The sequence below is a fragment of the Drosophila kikkawai genome, chromosome 4, assembly GCF_030179895.1.
Source record: "Drosophila kikkawai strain 14028-0561.14 chromosome 4, DkikHiC1v2, whole genome shotgun sequence".
Lineage (NCBI taxonomy): Eukaryota > Metazoa > Arthropoda > Insecta > Diptera > Drosophilidae > Drosophila > Drosophila kikkawai.
The window spans coordinates 1,942,792-1,960,164 of NC_091732.1; the positions used below are offsets into that span (position 1 = coordinate 1,942,792).

General features: G+C 34.4%; 2 protein-coding genes and 2 long non-coding RNA genes across 7 annotated transcripts in view; 2 read left to right on the top strand and 2 right to left on the bottom strand.

Moving 5' to 3' along the window:
- LOC138929056 (uncharacterized) overlaps positions 1–320 on the bottom strand; it is a 4,082-nt gene extending 3,762 nt beyond the window's left edge. The window contains exon 1 of the long non-coding RNA XR_011445475.1: positions 13–320. This is a non-coding gene — a long non-coding RNA (uncharacterized lncRNA). The remainder of the gene's footprint in view (positions 1–12) is intronic.
- ey (eyeless) overlaps positions 1–4,222 on the top strand; it is a 23,023-nt gene extending 18,801 nt beyond the window's left edge. Inside the window, exons 7-8 of the mRNA XM_017173853.3 lie at positions 2,804–3,452; positions 3,592–4,222. Coding sequence (XP_017029342.1) covers positions 2,804–3,452; positions 3,592–4,222 — 1,280 coding nt within the window. The remainder of the gene's footprint in view (positions 1–2,803; positions 3,453–3,591) is intronic.
- On the bottom strand, positions 4,114–10,567 carry LOC138929058 (uncharacterized). Of its 3 annotated transcripts, none has more exons than XR_011445479.1 (3): positions 10,252–10,567; positions 9,416–9,677; positions 4,114–4,248 (listed from the first exon to the last, which is right to left on the bottom strand). It is a non-coding gene; the product is annotated as an uncharacterized lncRNA (long non-coding RNA). The 3 variants fall into 3 exon arrangements; XR_011445478.1 differs by lacking the exon at positions 4,114–4,248 and adding an exon at positions 4,617–9,353 and having other exon boundaries at positions 9,416–9,654; XR_011445477.1 differs by lacking the exon at positions 4,114–4,248 and adding an exon at positions 4,617–9,353.
- The window catches only part of myo (growth/differentiation factor myoglianin), a 23,853-nt gene continuing 16,402 nt past the window's right edge, over positions 9,923–17,373 (top strand). The window contains exon 1 of one of the 2 annotated variants that reach the window (XM_070287739.1): positions 9,923–10,264. The gene's annotated coding sequence lies outside the window, so the exon portion shown is untranslated. The remainder of the gene's footprint in view (positions 10,265–17,373) is intronic. The other variant, XM_041776735.2, reaches the window with a different exon arrangement.

Sequence of the window (17,373 nt, forward strand, 5' to 3'; positions counted from 1 at the left end):
AGTTCAACTTACCACCCTAAATACAAATGCTGATATGAAACGAATAACTTATTTTACTCCAAATGAAACACAATTTCGATTTGTCATAAAATCAACTGAGTAACGCATTATGGCATGCTATGTGGGAGTGTTTGCGCTTTATGCAAAAATGATTTTCCCGCTTTCTGTTGCAATTTTTCCTGAATTTTCTTTACTGCATAAAATCACAAATTCCGAGACCTTTCCAACGAATGCAAAACCGTGGAAATCGGTTCGTGCGTTCTGGAGTTAATTGATCCCCGCAGAAAACTCGACTTATTTTTATATAATAGATTATATACAATAGCATTGGTGGAAAAAGGTTGCGTCCAAGTTGCGTTTGATTCGATAACAACAGAATTGTTCGATATATATATAAATTCGGAACGGCAAAACCTTATGGGCAGTTAGTTCAACGGACGGTGAATGCGCTTTGACGGTGTGTGGGAAGACCCTATAACTTGTGTTTTTGGTAGCAAACAACGTAAAGTACTGCCTTTTATATTTACAATAGCTCTTTTTCTAGGCCAGAAAAAGGCAAAAAATGTTGAAGTTAAGAAAATCTAGGCATCGAAGATGCTGCCACACTTTTCACAGTTTTAATTCCGGTGGTCTCAAATAATTATTTGGTTAATTAAGTAATCACATTTAATAGCATTGTTTATAAACAACCATTTTGGCGGTCCTTTAAAGTTATTAATGTATTCATTTATATTCTATAAATATTTTTAACTGACTGTTTCGTTCCACCAACAATATGGCAACCTTGGCGATAACTTTTTGCGGGGAACTTATCGGCTTATCGCCAAACGAGAAAACTGGTTGAACACGGCAAAAATTTTGTTGTCAAATCTGAGGAGGGGTCAGAAATAAATTTTTTATAAAATAACTACCTGCCAGAATAATCTTATGGTGGTGTGGAATCAACATCAATAGACCACTGAGTAAATTATTTTTTTCCTGTTGTAAATTAGATCTAATTTTATATAAAAAAGCCATTTACTTTTCATTCCGGCTAGAAAAAGGTGCCGTTTTTCAAATCGAAAAAATCTTTCGTTTTCGATTACCGGAGCACCAATTTCTAGTTTTCAAATCGAAAAAATCTTGACGTTTTCGATTACCGGAGCAGACCTGAATAAGTTTTTTTTGTCTTAAATATATTTTTTATATTAGATATTTTAAACTTAAAAGGTTATTTTATACGTTTTAAAAAATATGTTTTTGAAATTTATTCAATTTTACATCTGAGACACCTTTTTTTTATTTCCAGGACTACAAAATAAACAAGAAAGGAAGCTAACTTCGGCACGCCGAAGTTTGTATACCCTTGCAGATTGGTTTTCATATTTATATTATAAATTATAATGCCGAAAACAGACACTAAACAGAGTTTCATAACATTTTCTGAAATAATACCAGAAGCTCATGCCTCAAAGTAGATTAAAATACGTTGAAAAACAACGAAGTTATAATTTTTTTCGATTAATTTTCCGATCGTTCCTATGGCAGCTATAAGATATAGTGGTCCGATTTTCATAAAATTTTTACCAAAGGTCTGGAATAATATAAAATGTCTATATCTCAAAAATGATTCAATAATATTGAAAAACAGCCAAGTTATAATTTTTTTTCTAAAAATTTATCGAACATTTGTATGGCAGCTATATGATATAGTCGTCCGATCCGGCCCGTTCCGACATATATAGCAGTGAGAGTATATAGAAGACTATATGCAAAGTTTCATTCAGATAGCTTTAAAACTGAGGGAAGAGTTTGCGTAGAAACGGACAGACGGACATGGCTAGATCGACTCGGCTGTTAATGCTGATCAAGAATATATATACTTTATAGGGTCGGAAACGTCTCCTTCACTGCGTTGCAAACTTCTGACTGAAATTATAATACCCTGCAAGGGTATAAAAATATTGAGTAAAATGACGTTCGGAAATGTTATATAACGAACGAACTTGAGGTCCGTCATTGGCAGTTCCTATGAGATATTACAGTAGAAAGATTAAGCTTTCTCTTATTCTTAATATTATTTCTGGTATACGCACAGTTAGCGTTTTATAAAGCTTTGAAAAGGGCCAAAACAAGAAGTTTCTCATACTTTGACCGCGATTTTCTCAAAATTGGTACGTGATGGAAACTTTTCGTTTTCGAATTAACAATATACTGACCATGATCTTTCAGTATCACTCGCCTTTTGTCTCCGGGTAGAAAAGTTTGAATTTTCTCGAGCTGTGTAATTTATCTTATTTGCAAGCTATGAGCCACATTTCCAGTTTTATTCTATATTATAAGCAACTTTCCCAACCTGACTCAGGCTACTTTCTTTCAAGCCGTAACTCCAATTGGGTTCCCAGTCCTATCGGATTAACATAAACAACCCTCTTAGAATGCTTACCTTGCAATTCTTGCTATCCCATGCTTTGTCACTAGACATAAACAACTGCCCTCAATCAGCTAGACCAATGAGCTAGACTAAACAAAGCACCCTTCTGTGACTAACCATGAAGTCCTTTCAGTCCCACGCTTAGAAAAGTCCAAAGTCCCCTCTCACGAAGTCCTCTCTCCCGAAACTTACTCTCTCAAAGTGACGATCATTCTAAAGCTTTCTCATCCAATTCAGAAGCTTTTGAATAGGCCAACCCTCGTAGTGAGAAGTAATGGCTAGTTCTTAATTAAGGCTAACAAAGATAAGAATACAATAAGGGCTTCGGTACAAGTTATAATTTATTAACACAAATGAAACCTCTTTTGTTAATTCGCATATTATTTTCAGAGTTTGAACGCACCCATTACCCCGATGTCTTTGCACGTGAGCGCTTGGCGGGAAAGATTGGATTACCGGAGGCCAGAATACAGGTTTGGTTCTCTAATCGTCGTGCCAAATGGCGTCGCGAAGAGAAGCTTCGTAATCAGCGAAGAACACCAAATTCAACAGGGGCCAGTGGCGCCTCATCGTCCACTTCAGCAACCGCATCCATAACAGATAGTCCCAATAGCTTGAGTGCTTGTTCTTCTCTGCTAGGAGGAGGAGGATCAGTGGCAGGAGGTGCCCCGGGCTTATCTTCGCCAAATATCTTGGCCTGCAGCGCTGCTCCAGGAGTACCTGAGAGTACGGATACCCCAACGCCCACTAATTTACATCATAGATCTAGTGCAAGCTCTGCTGACAATACTCAAGGGCGCAGCAATGAAGACTGCAGAGGAGGTGGTGGCGATACGTGTTCACCATGTCCTCTTGAAATTTCCGGCCAGCAACATCACCAGAACAACATTTCTCCTCTTGTACATGCCCATGCCCAAGCACTGGTTCCTACCATATCGCCACGACTGAACTTGAGCAGTGGAAACTTTGGGGGCTCCATGAGTGCCATGTACTCCAATATGCACCATGCAACTGCTTTGTCCATGAGCGATACCTATGGGTGAGCGTCTTTATTTTTAGTTTTATTTTAGTATTTACTTGCAAATACCCCAAATACCCGTTTATAGATAAATACAAAAAAAAATAGTTAAGTACTGGTATATTCAAAGTAAAACTTTTAAAATCAATCAAACCTTCAGATCAATTGGACCCGTGCCCAGCTTTAATCATCCCTCTGTTGTTGGCTCTTCGCTTGCACCACCAATATCGCCAATATCCCAACAGGGGGGCGATCTTACGCCTCCTTCACTGTATCCTTGTCATATGAACCTACGACCGCCGCCACATCACCATCTGGTTACGAATGATGGTAACTCCCACATAGATTCTAGAGGAAACTGTAGTGGATCATCGGGGGGATACGAGGCACTATCTGCCTATGCTTTGCCACCACCACCGCCGATTCCATGTTCGAGCAGTGGATCATCTTTGAATTTCTCCGGAAGCTCTCCCTCGTCCAGCACTACAGCCGCCGCCGCCGCTGGTACCTCTGCCCATCATCATCATCACCCTTCTACGATGGAATCCCGTCACTCGCCATCCTGTGGATCCAACTCCAATCACCTGGGTATTGGCCATACTTCAGTCTTTGCCACGGACTCAATTTCACCGACTGTGTCTCCATATATGAGCTACAACTATGCAGCAGCTGCAGCTTCGTCTTCCTCCAATGCCAATGTGGGGGTGGTGACAGCCCCTGTTTCTGGGGGAAACGTACCCTCTGGAAAGCAACAGTTTTTCGCCTCTTGCTTTTATTCACCTTGGGTTTAGGTTTATACTTAGTTATAAGGTGCACTCTGAAATCCAAAAATAACGTCAAAAAAATAATAAATCGAATTTACATATCTCTTACCTAAAAATAGAAAGAGGTTGTAGAACAAAGGTACGCCCCTAATTCCTAATCCTAGAATACTTTTGTGTCTGAATTAAATAATTTACAAGTATAATCAAAAATGAGAACCCGGTACCGATAAAATAATTTTTTATTTATGATCTAATTTATGAAACACTTAAATTAAACAGTGCGGATGTCAGAAGCAAATGTTGATAAAATAAGGCGAATGTTGTGCAACACACAAATAAAGACAAATGTTGGTACTGCAGCTACAGGTGCAAATGTTGCAGGAGGTCAACATACACAAGCACTTCAATATTTATTATCCGATTTTGCCGCCGAACAGGTCTTAATTTTCTGTATCATTTTACTGTAAGCCGCAATTTATTTGAATATACTTCATATACCTTATATTATGATTTTTGAGGATGGAAGTGATCGTAAAATGAAACTCGATATCTGTGCAACAGATATGAATTTTGTCATCAAATTCAGTAGCGCCAATAATCTGACCTGTGGTTTTACACGGACGGACAAATAGACATGTTTAGTCGACTCAGCTAGTGCTGATTAAGAATATATATGCTTTTTGGTGTCGGAGATGCCATCCTAAGCTTCGTTTTGCAGCATTTGGTAAGCATTTTATAAAGATATATGAGTGTGGTATGTATCTAAGAATAATGTCAAGTAAGTGCTAATGATAAGTACTGTAAAACATTTGGCCAATGTTTGTTTTAGAATGTTTAATATGTATTATTGTTATTTTATTGCAGGGCAATAAAATAATTCAGAAGTTTTTTAATTTTATGAAATTGAGACGCTACCATAACTACCACGGGAACAATCGGTAGATTTAGAGAAAAATTAAAATTCCAATTGCCTACAAACTTTAAATAAAGATTGAACAAATATACATAATTTGTTCAACGGGGGAGGGTATTTGTATTTTATTTTCTTTAATATATATATTTTTTTTGCTGTTTGTGCTGTTTCTTTTTTAAATATATCTTATTCCAACTGACTTTAAATCTGAAGTTTCATACAAAACGACAAACAAACAAAGGGTCAAATATTTTGCTTTTTGGAAAGGCGAATTTCGACGCGTTTTCATACCCGTGCACATATTCTTGATCATCATCAACAGCCGAGTCGATTTAGCCATGTCCGTCGCTCCGCCTGTCCGTTTCTACACAAGTTCAACTAGTCCCTCAGTTTTGTAGCTATCTGAATGAAACTTTGCAGATAGTCTTTTGACTCGTCTCTCTGCTATATAAGCCGGATCGGATGACTATATCATAAGTTGCCTCAAAAACAATCGGAAATTAAAAAAACAATTAAAACTTTTTTATTTTTCAACTTTTTTTATCTTCTTCTTCGAGGTAAGGCAATTTTTTATTATATTCGAATTTTTATTTCAATTTTATGAAAATCGGTTGCCTATATCATAAAGCTGCCATAGGAATGATCGGTAGATGTAGATAAAAATGAAAAGCTGAATGTAAAACTGTAAAAAGTATATGTAAATATAGATAAATGTAATGATTATTATTAATTTTCTTTGTTCAGCATATATATTCATTTATTATATTAGATATTTTAAAATACAGTTTTTTACGGCTGTTTTTAGTCTTTGAAATTTTAACAAAACCAAATAAGTATATGGACATTTTCAGGATGGCGATCGGAACATTCGTACGCCATAAAGTTCAAAAATATGACAAGATAGCATTTTTTAAAGTTTTGTTTTTCACAATTAATGCACTTTGCCAGGACTACTTGCATTTTAAAAATAAAGTATTACGGACTTGTCGTTTATTTTTAAAAATACTTCATCGCGAACAGTACAAAAACGGAAGTCTTGTTTGACTTCGCCTTGAAAATTGCGAAGTTTTGTAAATTATTTCATTAATAAAAGTTATTTCATTTAATAAAAACCATTAATTAATTTATTTAAAAATTGTATTTTTTGTTCGAATAATTGAATGGCATTTAATTAAAGCATAACTATAATTGTAAAACAAATAAAAATAACAAGGAATGCATTATTTTTCAACAAAAAAATATTATAGTTACGAAAGCAATTTTATTCAGAAATGATCAAATTTGAAAGTATCTAGCATATTCTAAAACAATATAAATAATACATAAAAATTGATTACATTACAGTGTTAGCCACGATTCATGACTTTCAAATTTTGTAAAATTAAAATAAAGTGTTTGCACATGATTTTATTTTGTTTCAGGGTATAATAATTGCATCAGAAGTTTGCAACGCAGTGAAGGAGAAGTATATATTCTTGATCAGCATTAACAGCCGAGTCGATCTAGTCATGTCCGTCGGTCCGATCGTATGTCCATTTCCCTCATTTATAAAGCTATCTTTTGAATAGTCCCAATGCTATATATACATATGTCGGAGCTGCCATACACATGTTCGACAATGTTTTAGAAAATAAATTATAATTAAGCTGTTTTTCAAAAAATTTTCATCATTTTTTAGATATAGCCATTTTTATTATTTTAGAATTTCGATTTTAATTTTATAAAAATCGAACGGCTATACCATATATCTGCCATAGAAACGATCGGAAGATGAACAACAAAATTTGAAGCTGCGAGTATAAAAATTTTATCAAAACCAAATTATGTACAAAAATACACTTTTTATAATTTCTTTTTATTTTTTCTATTAACTTGACCAAGGGTATACAAACTTCGGCGTGCCGAAGATAGCTTCCTTTCTCGGATTCTTTTCTAAAAATGTCGCGTTTTACAACAGAGAATTTCTCATATGCTGTTTCAGTACATCGATATTAACATTTTCATCGCAAGCAAAATTGTAAATTTTTTGAGCCCATTTGGAGGCATTTGGAGACTGTTTCCATTTGTGTATTAGTACTGGCGAACTCAAAATTTGCTTTTTCGCCAATTACACAGGTACACAGCCAAAAATTTCCACGAACCATTTCAAGTTTTCCATGATATTTGGATGCTCCTGAGTAAAAGTCCCATACAAAATTATTTTCCATCACCTACAGGTTCCGCGGTAGACCTAAGAATACAAAAAACCTATGTTTGCCGACATTTTGAATTACGTGGCCTATATAATCGGACTTACCTTTATTATTTTCGGTGGGACGTACTCTCAATACATCACGGCACTACTAAAAAATAGTCCCAATCGTGGACCATAGCCCATGTCTTTGGAATTCGACGCCAAAGTTGAAACTCCCAAAATTTTCAACATTTCTGTGATGAAAATACAATTCTGAGAATTAAATCATATATGGAACTAATTTTAAATATTCATTGAATCTATTGTTCATTGTATTCTTTAATTTCGGTTTAAAGCGTTTTCATGAGGACATTTTATTGGATTTATTAAACGAATAAAACCCCTTTTTTGGTTTGATTATCTACTACTATTTTCTGTCAAAATTCAAATAAGTCAAGGCAACCTATAGAATGCGAGTAAATATGTATCTTTTTATACCCTTGCAGGGTATTATAATTTCAGTCAGAAGTTTGCAACGCAGTGAAGGAGACGTTTCCGACCCTATAAAGTATATATATTCTTGATCAGCATCAACAGCCGAGTCGATCTAGCCATGTCCGTCTGTCCGTCTGTCTGTCTGTCTGTCTGTCCGTCTGTCCGTCTGTCCGTCTGTCCGTCTGTCCGTCTGTCTGTCTGTCTGTCTGTCCGTCTGTCTGTTTCTACGCAAACTAGTCCCTCAGTTTTAAAGCTATCTGAATGAAACTTTGCATATAGTCTTCTATATGCTCTCACTGCTATATATGTCGGAACTGGTCGGATCGGACGACTATATCATATAGCTGCCATACAAATGTTCGATATATTTGTAGAAAAAAAATTATAACTTTGCTGTTTTTCAACATTTTTGCACCATTTTTTAGGTATGGCCATTTTATATTATTTCAGAATTTTGGTAAAAATTGTATGAAAATCGGACGACTATATGATATAGCTGCCATAGGAACGGTCGAGAAATAAATAGGAAAAAAAATTATAGTTTCGTTGTTTTTCAACGTATGTTTATCTACTCTGAGATATAAGGTTTTATTATTATTTTAGAATTATGGTATAAATTTCATAAAAATCGGACAACTATATCATATAGCTGCCATATAAACCGATCGGTAGATGTAGAGAAAATGTAAAACTGGGAATGTAAAACTGTAATTGTCAAACTGTAAACATAATAAGTATAGGTAACATGTAATGAAACTCTGTTTTGTGAGTGTTTTCAGCATTTTAATCTATAATATAAACCTCAAAACCAATCTGCAAGGGTATACAAACTTCGGCGTGCCGAAGTTAGCTTCCTTTCTTGTTTTATATATAATATAAAATTAGATTTTTTACTCGCATTCTATAGGTTGCCTTGACTTATTTGAATTTTGACAGAAAATAGTAGTAGATAATCAAACCAAAAAAGGGGTTTTATTCGTTTAATAAATCCAATAAAATGTCCTCATGAAAACGCTTTAAACCGAAATTAAAGAATACAATGAACAATAGATTCAATGAATATTTAAAATTAGTTCCATATAAGATTTAATTCTCAGAATTGTTTTTTCATCACAGAAATGTTGAAAATTTTGGGAGTTTCAACTTTGGCGTCGAATTCCAAAGACATGGGCAATGGTCCACGATTGGGACTATTTTTTAGTAGTGCCGTGATGTATTGAGAGTACGTCCCACCGAAAATAATAAAGGTAAGTCCGATTATATATCCCACGTAATTCAAAATGTCGGCAAACATCGGTTTTTTGTATTCTTAGGTATACCGCGGAACCTGTAGGTGATGGAAAATAATTTTGTATGGGACTTTTACTCAGGAGCACCCAAATATCATGGAAAACTTGAAATGGTTCGTGGAAATTTCACAAAGTTTACTTTTGTGTTGCTGTGTTACATATGAATATTTCGCACACCGCATTCTCAGTCACAGTGAAGCCACCTCTTAATAGTTCTGGTAATTGGCTGGTTCTGCTTATATTTTTTGTTAGTAGCACTTGATGTTTTTTATTATTGTTTTTGAGCATCTATGTAAAGTGAGCAATAAAAAGTAATATAAAATAAATATTTTTTACTATGTTCTACTTACGCTGGTGAACGGTACAATATTCATATCGCAATAATTTTGTCGTCATACCAAAAGCACAGACAATTTGTATACCCTAGCAGAGTATTATAATTTCAGTCAGAAGTTTGCAACGCAGCGAAGAAGACCATTCAGACCCAATAAAGGATCTAGCCGTGTCCGTCTGTCCGTCCGTTTTAACGTTTAAACCGACTGCATTTCAAGTAATGACAAAAAGACATGTTTTAGGACCGCGAACGGTACTGTAAATAGTAAGTGGAAGAAACTAAAACAAATAATAGTTAATAATAGTTAGTTTACATATTACTATAACAATATAATTTAATTAACATGTGTTTTAGCATATGGGAATTTCCAGAAAAAATTAAATTTAAAACACGTGTATGTATATGTATATATGTATCTTATATTTTATTTATTGTAAAATAGGCTGTAGCCTGTGAACATGCGCCCTAAAATTGGCTCTTAGGAATTCGCTCTCACTTCGTTTACAAAGTACACACAATACGCTCTTGGATTTGCTGATCAGCTGCTCAGTTGCTCAGTTCCTTCTCGACATCCGAACCACGTAGCTGCTAGCCCACATACTAAAACAATCTACCTTGAACTCTTCAAATTTTTTCGGTTTTCTATGCGAAAGTTAAAACAAATAAATACCAAAGCTCATTATGTTCAACTTGGATGTGAATAATAATCGGAATCATTTAAAAACAAACGAAAGATGTGCGAAATTGTATTGCAACATAAAACCAACATAACAGAACTTCCCATAAAAATAGAATTTCCTGTATGTGTATAAAATATAAATAAATACCCAAATAAATATCAGAGATACGTACATATGTACAATAGGTATGTTTCTTCCTTTCCAAGTTTTTGTTATCGCTGACCAATATCCATATATAAATGTTTATATGTACATATGAGTACACATTGAAAATTTTTCACGCAATTGTTTGTATGTGTATAAAATAATGTGTATATGTGTGATTTACGTCTCTCCCTGCATAGAAAAGGAGGCAATAACTGCACTTTTTCAGCGATAAACTGAAGTTCAAGAACGGCCACAAAAATGTATTATTATGTTTATAAATGGTTTTAATTGAATACAATAGAGTGGTCGGCCATCAAGAGAGAGCCAGAGAGTCACTCGTGTGAAACGTGTACAGACAAATGTATGCAACTGTTTGGAACTCATATTTGTCTGTTTAAATTGGGGTGGTCATTTTTCTATACAAACACGTAGCACTAAAAATCTGGCGTGCGTTTGTTTTTTTTAAGGCTATATTTTTATTGTGTAATACAAAATTTAATTTGTGTCTTCAGTCCCTAAAGGGGACTGGGGTTGATCAGCATCAACAGCCGAGTCGATCTAGCCATATCCGTCTGTCCATTTGTCCACCTGTCCGTTTCTACGCAAACTAGTCCCTCTGTTTTAAAGCTATTTGAATATAGTCTTCTGAATACTATCACTGCTACATACATTTCTCGGAACGGGCCGGATCGGACGACTATATCATATAGCTGCCATACAAATGATCGAAAAATTTGTAGAAAAATATTATAAATTGGGTTTTTCCAACATATTTTCATAATTTTTAAGATATGGCAATATTTTATTATTTCAGAATTTCGGTTTTATTTTACAAAAATCAGACGACTATATATCTGTCATAGGAACGATTGGGAAATTAATAGAAAAAAATTATAACTTCGTTGTTTTTCAACGTATTTTCATATACTCTGAGATATGAGCTTTTTTTATTATTTCAGAATTTTGGTATACATTTTGTGAAAATTGGACAACTATAGCTGCCATAGGAACAATCGGTAGATTTAGAGAAAATGTAAGGCTGGGAATGTAAAACGGTAACTGTCGAACTGTAAACATAATAAGTATAGGTAAAATGTAATGCAACTCTGTTTTGTGTTTTCAGCATTTAAATTTATAATATTAATATTATATTATTATTATCAGAACAAAATTATTTTCTAATAATTTAACTAGAATTGCTCGATTCATAATGATCCAATTGCAAACTGTAAGGGTATACAAATTTCGGCGTGTGGAAGTTAGCTTCCTTTTTTATACCCTTGCAGGGTATTATAATTTCAGTCAGAAGTTTGCAACGCAGTGAAGGAGACGTTTCCGACCCTATAAAGTATATATATTCTTGATCAGCATCAACAGCCGAGTCGATCTAGCCATGTCCGTCTGTCCGTCTGTCCGTCTGTCCGTCTGTCTGTCTGTCCGTCTGTCCGTCTGTCCGTCTGTCTGTCTGTCTGTCTGTCTGTCTGTCTGTTTCTACGCAAACTAGTCCCTCAGTTTTAAAGCTATCCGAATGAAACTTTGCATATAGTCTTCTATATGCTCTCACTGCTATATATGTCGGAACGGGCCGGATCGGACGACTATATCATATAGCTGCCATACAAATGTTCGATATATTTGTAGAAAAAAAATTATAACTTGGCTGTTTTTCAACATTTTTGCACCATTTTTTAGATATGGCCATTTTATATTATTTCAGAATTTTGGTAAAAATTATATGAAAATCGGATGACTATATGATATAGCTGCCATAGGAACGGTCAAGAAATAAATAGGAAAAAAAATTATAGAGTCGTTGTTTTTCAACGTATGTTTATTTACTCTGAGATATAAGCTTTTTTTATTATTCTAGAAATATGGTATAAATTTCATAAAAATCGGACAACTATATCATATAGCTGCCATATAAACCGATCGGTAGATGTAGAGAAAATGTAAAACTGGAAATGTAAAACTGTAACTGTCAAACTGTAAACATAATAAGTATAGGTAAAATGTAATGAAACTCTGTTTTGTGACTGTTTTCAGCATTTAAATCTATAATATAAACATCTAAACCAATCTGCAAGGGTATTCAAACTTCGGCGTGCCGAAGTTAGCTTCCTTTCTTGTTGTTTTTTAATATAAATGCTCAATACCTTAAGAATATTGTGTCGAAGTTTTACATCGATCTTAACAAAATTGACGAAGTTGAACGGAGGTAATTTAGTGTTCAATGTATGAGTATCAAAAAGTTTAAAGCGCTCTCCTGAAAATCGGTGTACACAATAACCAACCAATTGGATTAAAATTTGAAATATAACTTCTTTAACTAATTCTACAGTCAAAAATCGGGGGTTTGACTTAAAATTTTGATAAAAAAAATGGGAAACCATTTTTAAAATAAAAACGCCATGTGACACTTATCGGATGTTTTGTTGGACAGTTAAGATGTACATCGAAAAGCAAAGGGAGACTCTGGAGATTCAGTATTACTCGTAGACCAGTAAATATTTTTATACCCTTGCAGGGTATTATAATTTCAGTCAGAAGTTTGCAACGCAGTGAAGGAGACGTTTTCGACCCGATAAAGTATATATATTCTTGATCAGCATCAACAGCCGAGTCGATCTAGCCATGTCCGTCTGTCCGTCTGTCTGTTTCTACGCAAACTAGTCCCTCAGTTTTAAAGCTATCTGAATGATACTTTGCATATAGTCTTCTATATACTCTCACTGCTATATATGTCGGAACGGGCCGGATCGGACGACTATATCATATAGCTGCCATACAAATGTTCGATAAATTTATAGAAAAAAAATTATAACTTTGCTGTTTTTCAAAATTTTTGCATCATTTTTGGGATATGGCCATTTTTAATTATTTCAAAATTTTGGTAAAAATTTTATGAAAATCGGACGACTATATGATATAGCTGCCATAGGAACGATCGGGAAATTAATAGAAATAAACTTATAGATTCGTTGTTTTTCAACGCATTTTTATTTACTCTGAGATATAAGCTTTTTTTTATTATTCCAGAATTTTGGTATAAATTTCATAATAATCGGACAACTATATCTTATAGCTGCCATAGAAGCGATCGGTAAATGTATAAAATATATAAAGCTGGGAATGTAAAACTGTAACTGTCAAACTGTAAACATAATAAGTATTGGTGAAATGTAATGAAACTCTGTTTTGTGAGTGTTTTCAGCATTTAAATCTATAATATAAACATCAAAACCAATCTGCAAGGGTATACAAACGTCGGCGTGCCGAAGTTAGCTTCCTTTCTTGTTAATACAAAAATTAAAAAAAAAATTTTCAAATGTGGTGTGATTATATGGTAATTAATTCATTAAGTTAACTTTAGCCGCTTCGCCAAAACATTTTTTTGAAAAGTTGCCGTTTCGCACCGAATTAACATTATCCCTCCTTAAGGGTTAAGCATTGTCCTATCACAAGCTATATGAATGAAGCGTTCCAGATAGTTTTCTGACTACTCTCACCAGCAGTGTTTAAAAAACTGCAGTCAACTTAGCAAAAGTTGAAATATTTTTGCTTTTTACAACTTGAACTTCGAACGACTTGTTGAAATGAACAATTGATTCTGCTTTTGCTTTTGAACAAAACAGAAGTGGCAGTAAAATCATATTCTAAAATAAAAAAGGAAACAAAAATAAACAAGAAAAGAAGCTAACTTCGGCACGCCGAAGTATACCCTTGTATACCCTTGCAGATATTATTTAATTACATTTTACCTTATTATGTTTACAGTTTGACAGTTACAGTTTTGCATTCCCAGCTTTACATTTTCTCAACATCTACCGATCGTTTAAATGACAGCTATATGATATAGTCGTCCGATCCGGCCCGTTCCGACAAATATAGCAGTGAGAGTATATAGAAGACTATATGCAAAGTATCATTCAGATAGTTTTAAAACTGAGGGACTAGTTTGCGTAGAAACGGACAAGTGGACAGACGGACAGATGGACATGGCTAGATCGACTGGGCTGTTGATTCTGATCAAGAATACATATACAGTGGTGCTCATAGACTTAAGCCACAAGACTTCAACCAAGAATTTAAACGAAAAGTAAGAAAAGTTTTTATTTCAAAGCTCCAATTATTAACACAAATAATTGAAGCGTCACCATGTTTAACGATCTTTTTCGCCACCGCAGAGCCCCGACTTGAACCCTATAGGTAACTTGTGGGGAATTCTTATACAAGTCGTTGGCCAAAAAAAAACCAGCAAATAAAAGCGATTTGAGGCAAATTTTGCAAGAAGAGTGGATGAAAATCACCCCTCAACAGTGCGCACGTCTTGTGGGTTCAATGCCAAAGCGTTGCTCCGCTGTTCTTAAGCAGAAAGGTCATCCCACTCAATATTAAAGTAAATTGATTAAAATTATAAGGAATATTGGGCAAATTTGAACTTTTTCAACCATTTTCTTCCAGGTGGCTTAAGTATGTGAGCAGGACATTTTGGAGATGGTCTCAGATTTTTAAAGTTTTTCGTTGAATATATTTTTTTATAACTTGGATATTCTTCTTTGGAACACTGATATATAGAACTAATGTGACACAAATAATTGGAGCTGTGAAATAAAAACTTTTCTTAATTTTCGTTTAAATTCTTGGTTGAAGTCTTGTGGCTTAAGTCTATGAGCACCACTGTACTTTATAGGGTCGAAAAAGTCTCCTTCACTGCGTTGTAAACTTCTGACTGAAATTATAATATCCTGCAAGGGTATAAAAATCAGCGGTAGTAGCCTTGCCTAATTTTTTGCTTTCTGTTTTAATGTTGGTTTTTTCGTTAACGTAAGTTTAAGCTTTTGTGTAGTTCAGCAAAGTAACCATTAATTTTTTTTTTATTAATTTCCTGATCTTTTCTATGATAGCTATACTTGCTATACGTCGAACCGAGGGTCGCAGCCGTGTGGCACGAACGCGAACTGGATAGACAAGGTAAAAAGGAAAAGATTAAAAAAATCTAAGAAAATTAAAAAAAATTAGTTAATTGTACATTACGAGCTAATTCAAAAGTTATTAAGGTTTTAAGTTTGGGAAGGTTATCATTTCAAACAATAATATCAGAGAGGGGTTGTATTTGAATTTATTATTAGGGAATATTAATCGAGGAACGTTGAAATCTAGCTGTCCTACCAGGAAGGGGCTCTCAACCTCACCGATTATAAGATAATTAAGAAACTACAACAGCAAGCATCGATCTACGGCTAGATAGGGACTAAACGACGGAGAACGAAAAGTAAAAGTTCTCCAAATTGAGGAATACATACAAAAGAACTATACAAGACGTTGATGCACTATGTACAGTACATATCAAGTGGAACTTGCGACACCAAGCACGTGCTTCTTTGTGTTAGGTGTTAGTAGACGCGAAGGAAATAAATAGAAAAGGATGCGAGGAAACTACTACTGGGGTGCCGCCGGATTGGTTGCTTGGGTTAAGATTAAAGTTTTTAGGAAGGTTGTCTACATTAGATATTATGGTGGGCATAGCGACATAAGTCCGCGCGACATAACTCCGCGCCGAAAAATATACATCATTTCGCTCAAAAAGAGATTTAAAAAATGTATATGGGCAATTCCACTGAAAGTTCCACCGCGGCCAAAAAACTTAAACTTCTCTAAAATGTTTTTAGTAAAACTAATTTCGAAATATTCGCGCAAACACAATTTTTCATTATTTTGATGAAAAACATCATAAAAATGGGCCTGTTCTCGTTTGATAATTACATTCAACCCGAGGCATTTGGCTTTGACTGTTGTTTACTAACATTACTACATAGAAGAATGCAAAAAGTCGAAATAAAATGGATATATGCTATGCTATAAAAATTACATGCAAAGTATGATGATAAAAAATGTGCCGTGCGAATCTACTTTTAATTGAATTAAAAAACAAGAAAGGAAGCTAACTTCGGCACGCCGAAGTTTGTATACCCTTGCAGATTGGTTTCGATGTTTATATTATAGATTTAAATGCTGAAAACACTCACAAAACAGAGTTTCCTTACATTTTACCTATACTTATTATGTTTACAGTTTGACAGTTACAGTTTTACAATCCCAGTTTTACATTTTCTCTACATCTACCGATCGGTTTATATGGTAGCTATATGATATAGTTGTCCGATTTTTATGAAATTTATACCATAATTCTAGAATAATAAAAAAAGCTTATATCTCAGAGTAGATAAACATACATTGAAAAACAACGAAACTATAATTTTTTTTTCCTATTTATTTCTCGACCGTTCCTATGGCAGCTATATCATATAGTCGTCCGATTTTCATAAAATTTTTACCAAAATTCTGAAACAATATAACATGGCAATATCTAAATAAATGCAAGTTATTTTTTAAAAAACTCATAACCATTTTTAAGAAGCATCTGTACACAAAAGTTTAAAATTAGTTGCATTAAAATATTGCTTCTGGATTCGTAGAAAATGGCTGTTGAATTGGTCGACCTCAAAAGTCACTTCCGTCCCTTGTCCCCTGCGAATCACTTGAATTTTTCAAATATCTCGAAAACGATAAATTACCCAAAATCAATCCTTCTTAACGTTTTTATACCCTTGCAGGGTATTATAATTTCAGTCAGAAGTTTGCAACGCAGTGAAGGAGACGTTTCCGACCCTATAAAGTATATATATTCTTGATCAGCATCAACAGCCGAGTCGATCTAGCCATGTCCGTCTGTCCGTCTGTCCGTCTGTCTGTCTGTCTGTTTCTACGCAAACTAGTCCCTCAGTTTAAAAGCTATCTGAATGAAACTTTGCATATAGTCTTCTATATGCTCTCACTGCTATATATGTCGGAACGGGCCGGATCGGACGACTATATCATATAGCTGCCATACAAATGTTCGATAAATTCTTAGAAAAAAAATTATAACTTAGCTGTTTTTCAACATATGTGCACTATTTTTTACATATGACCCTTTTTTTATTATTTTTGAATTTTGGTAAAAATTTTATGAAAATCGGACGACTATATCATATAGCTGCCATAGGAACGATCAGGAAATTAATAGAAAAAAAATTATAACTTCGTTGTTTTTCAAACTATTTTTATCTACTCTGAGATATAAGCTTATTTTATTAGTTCAGAA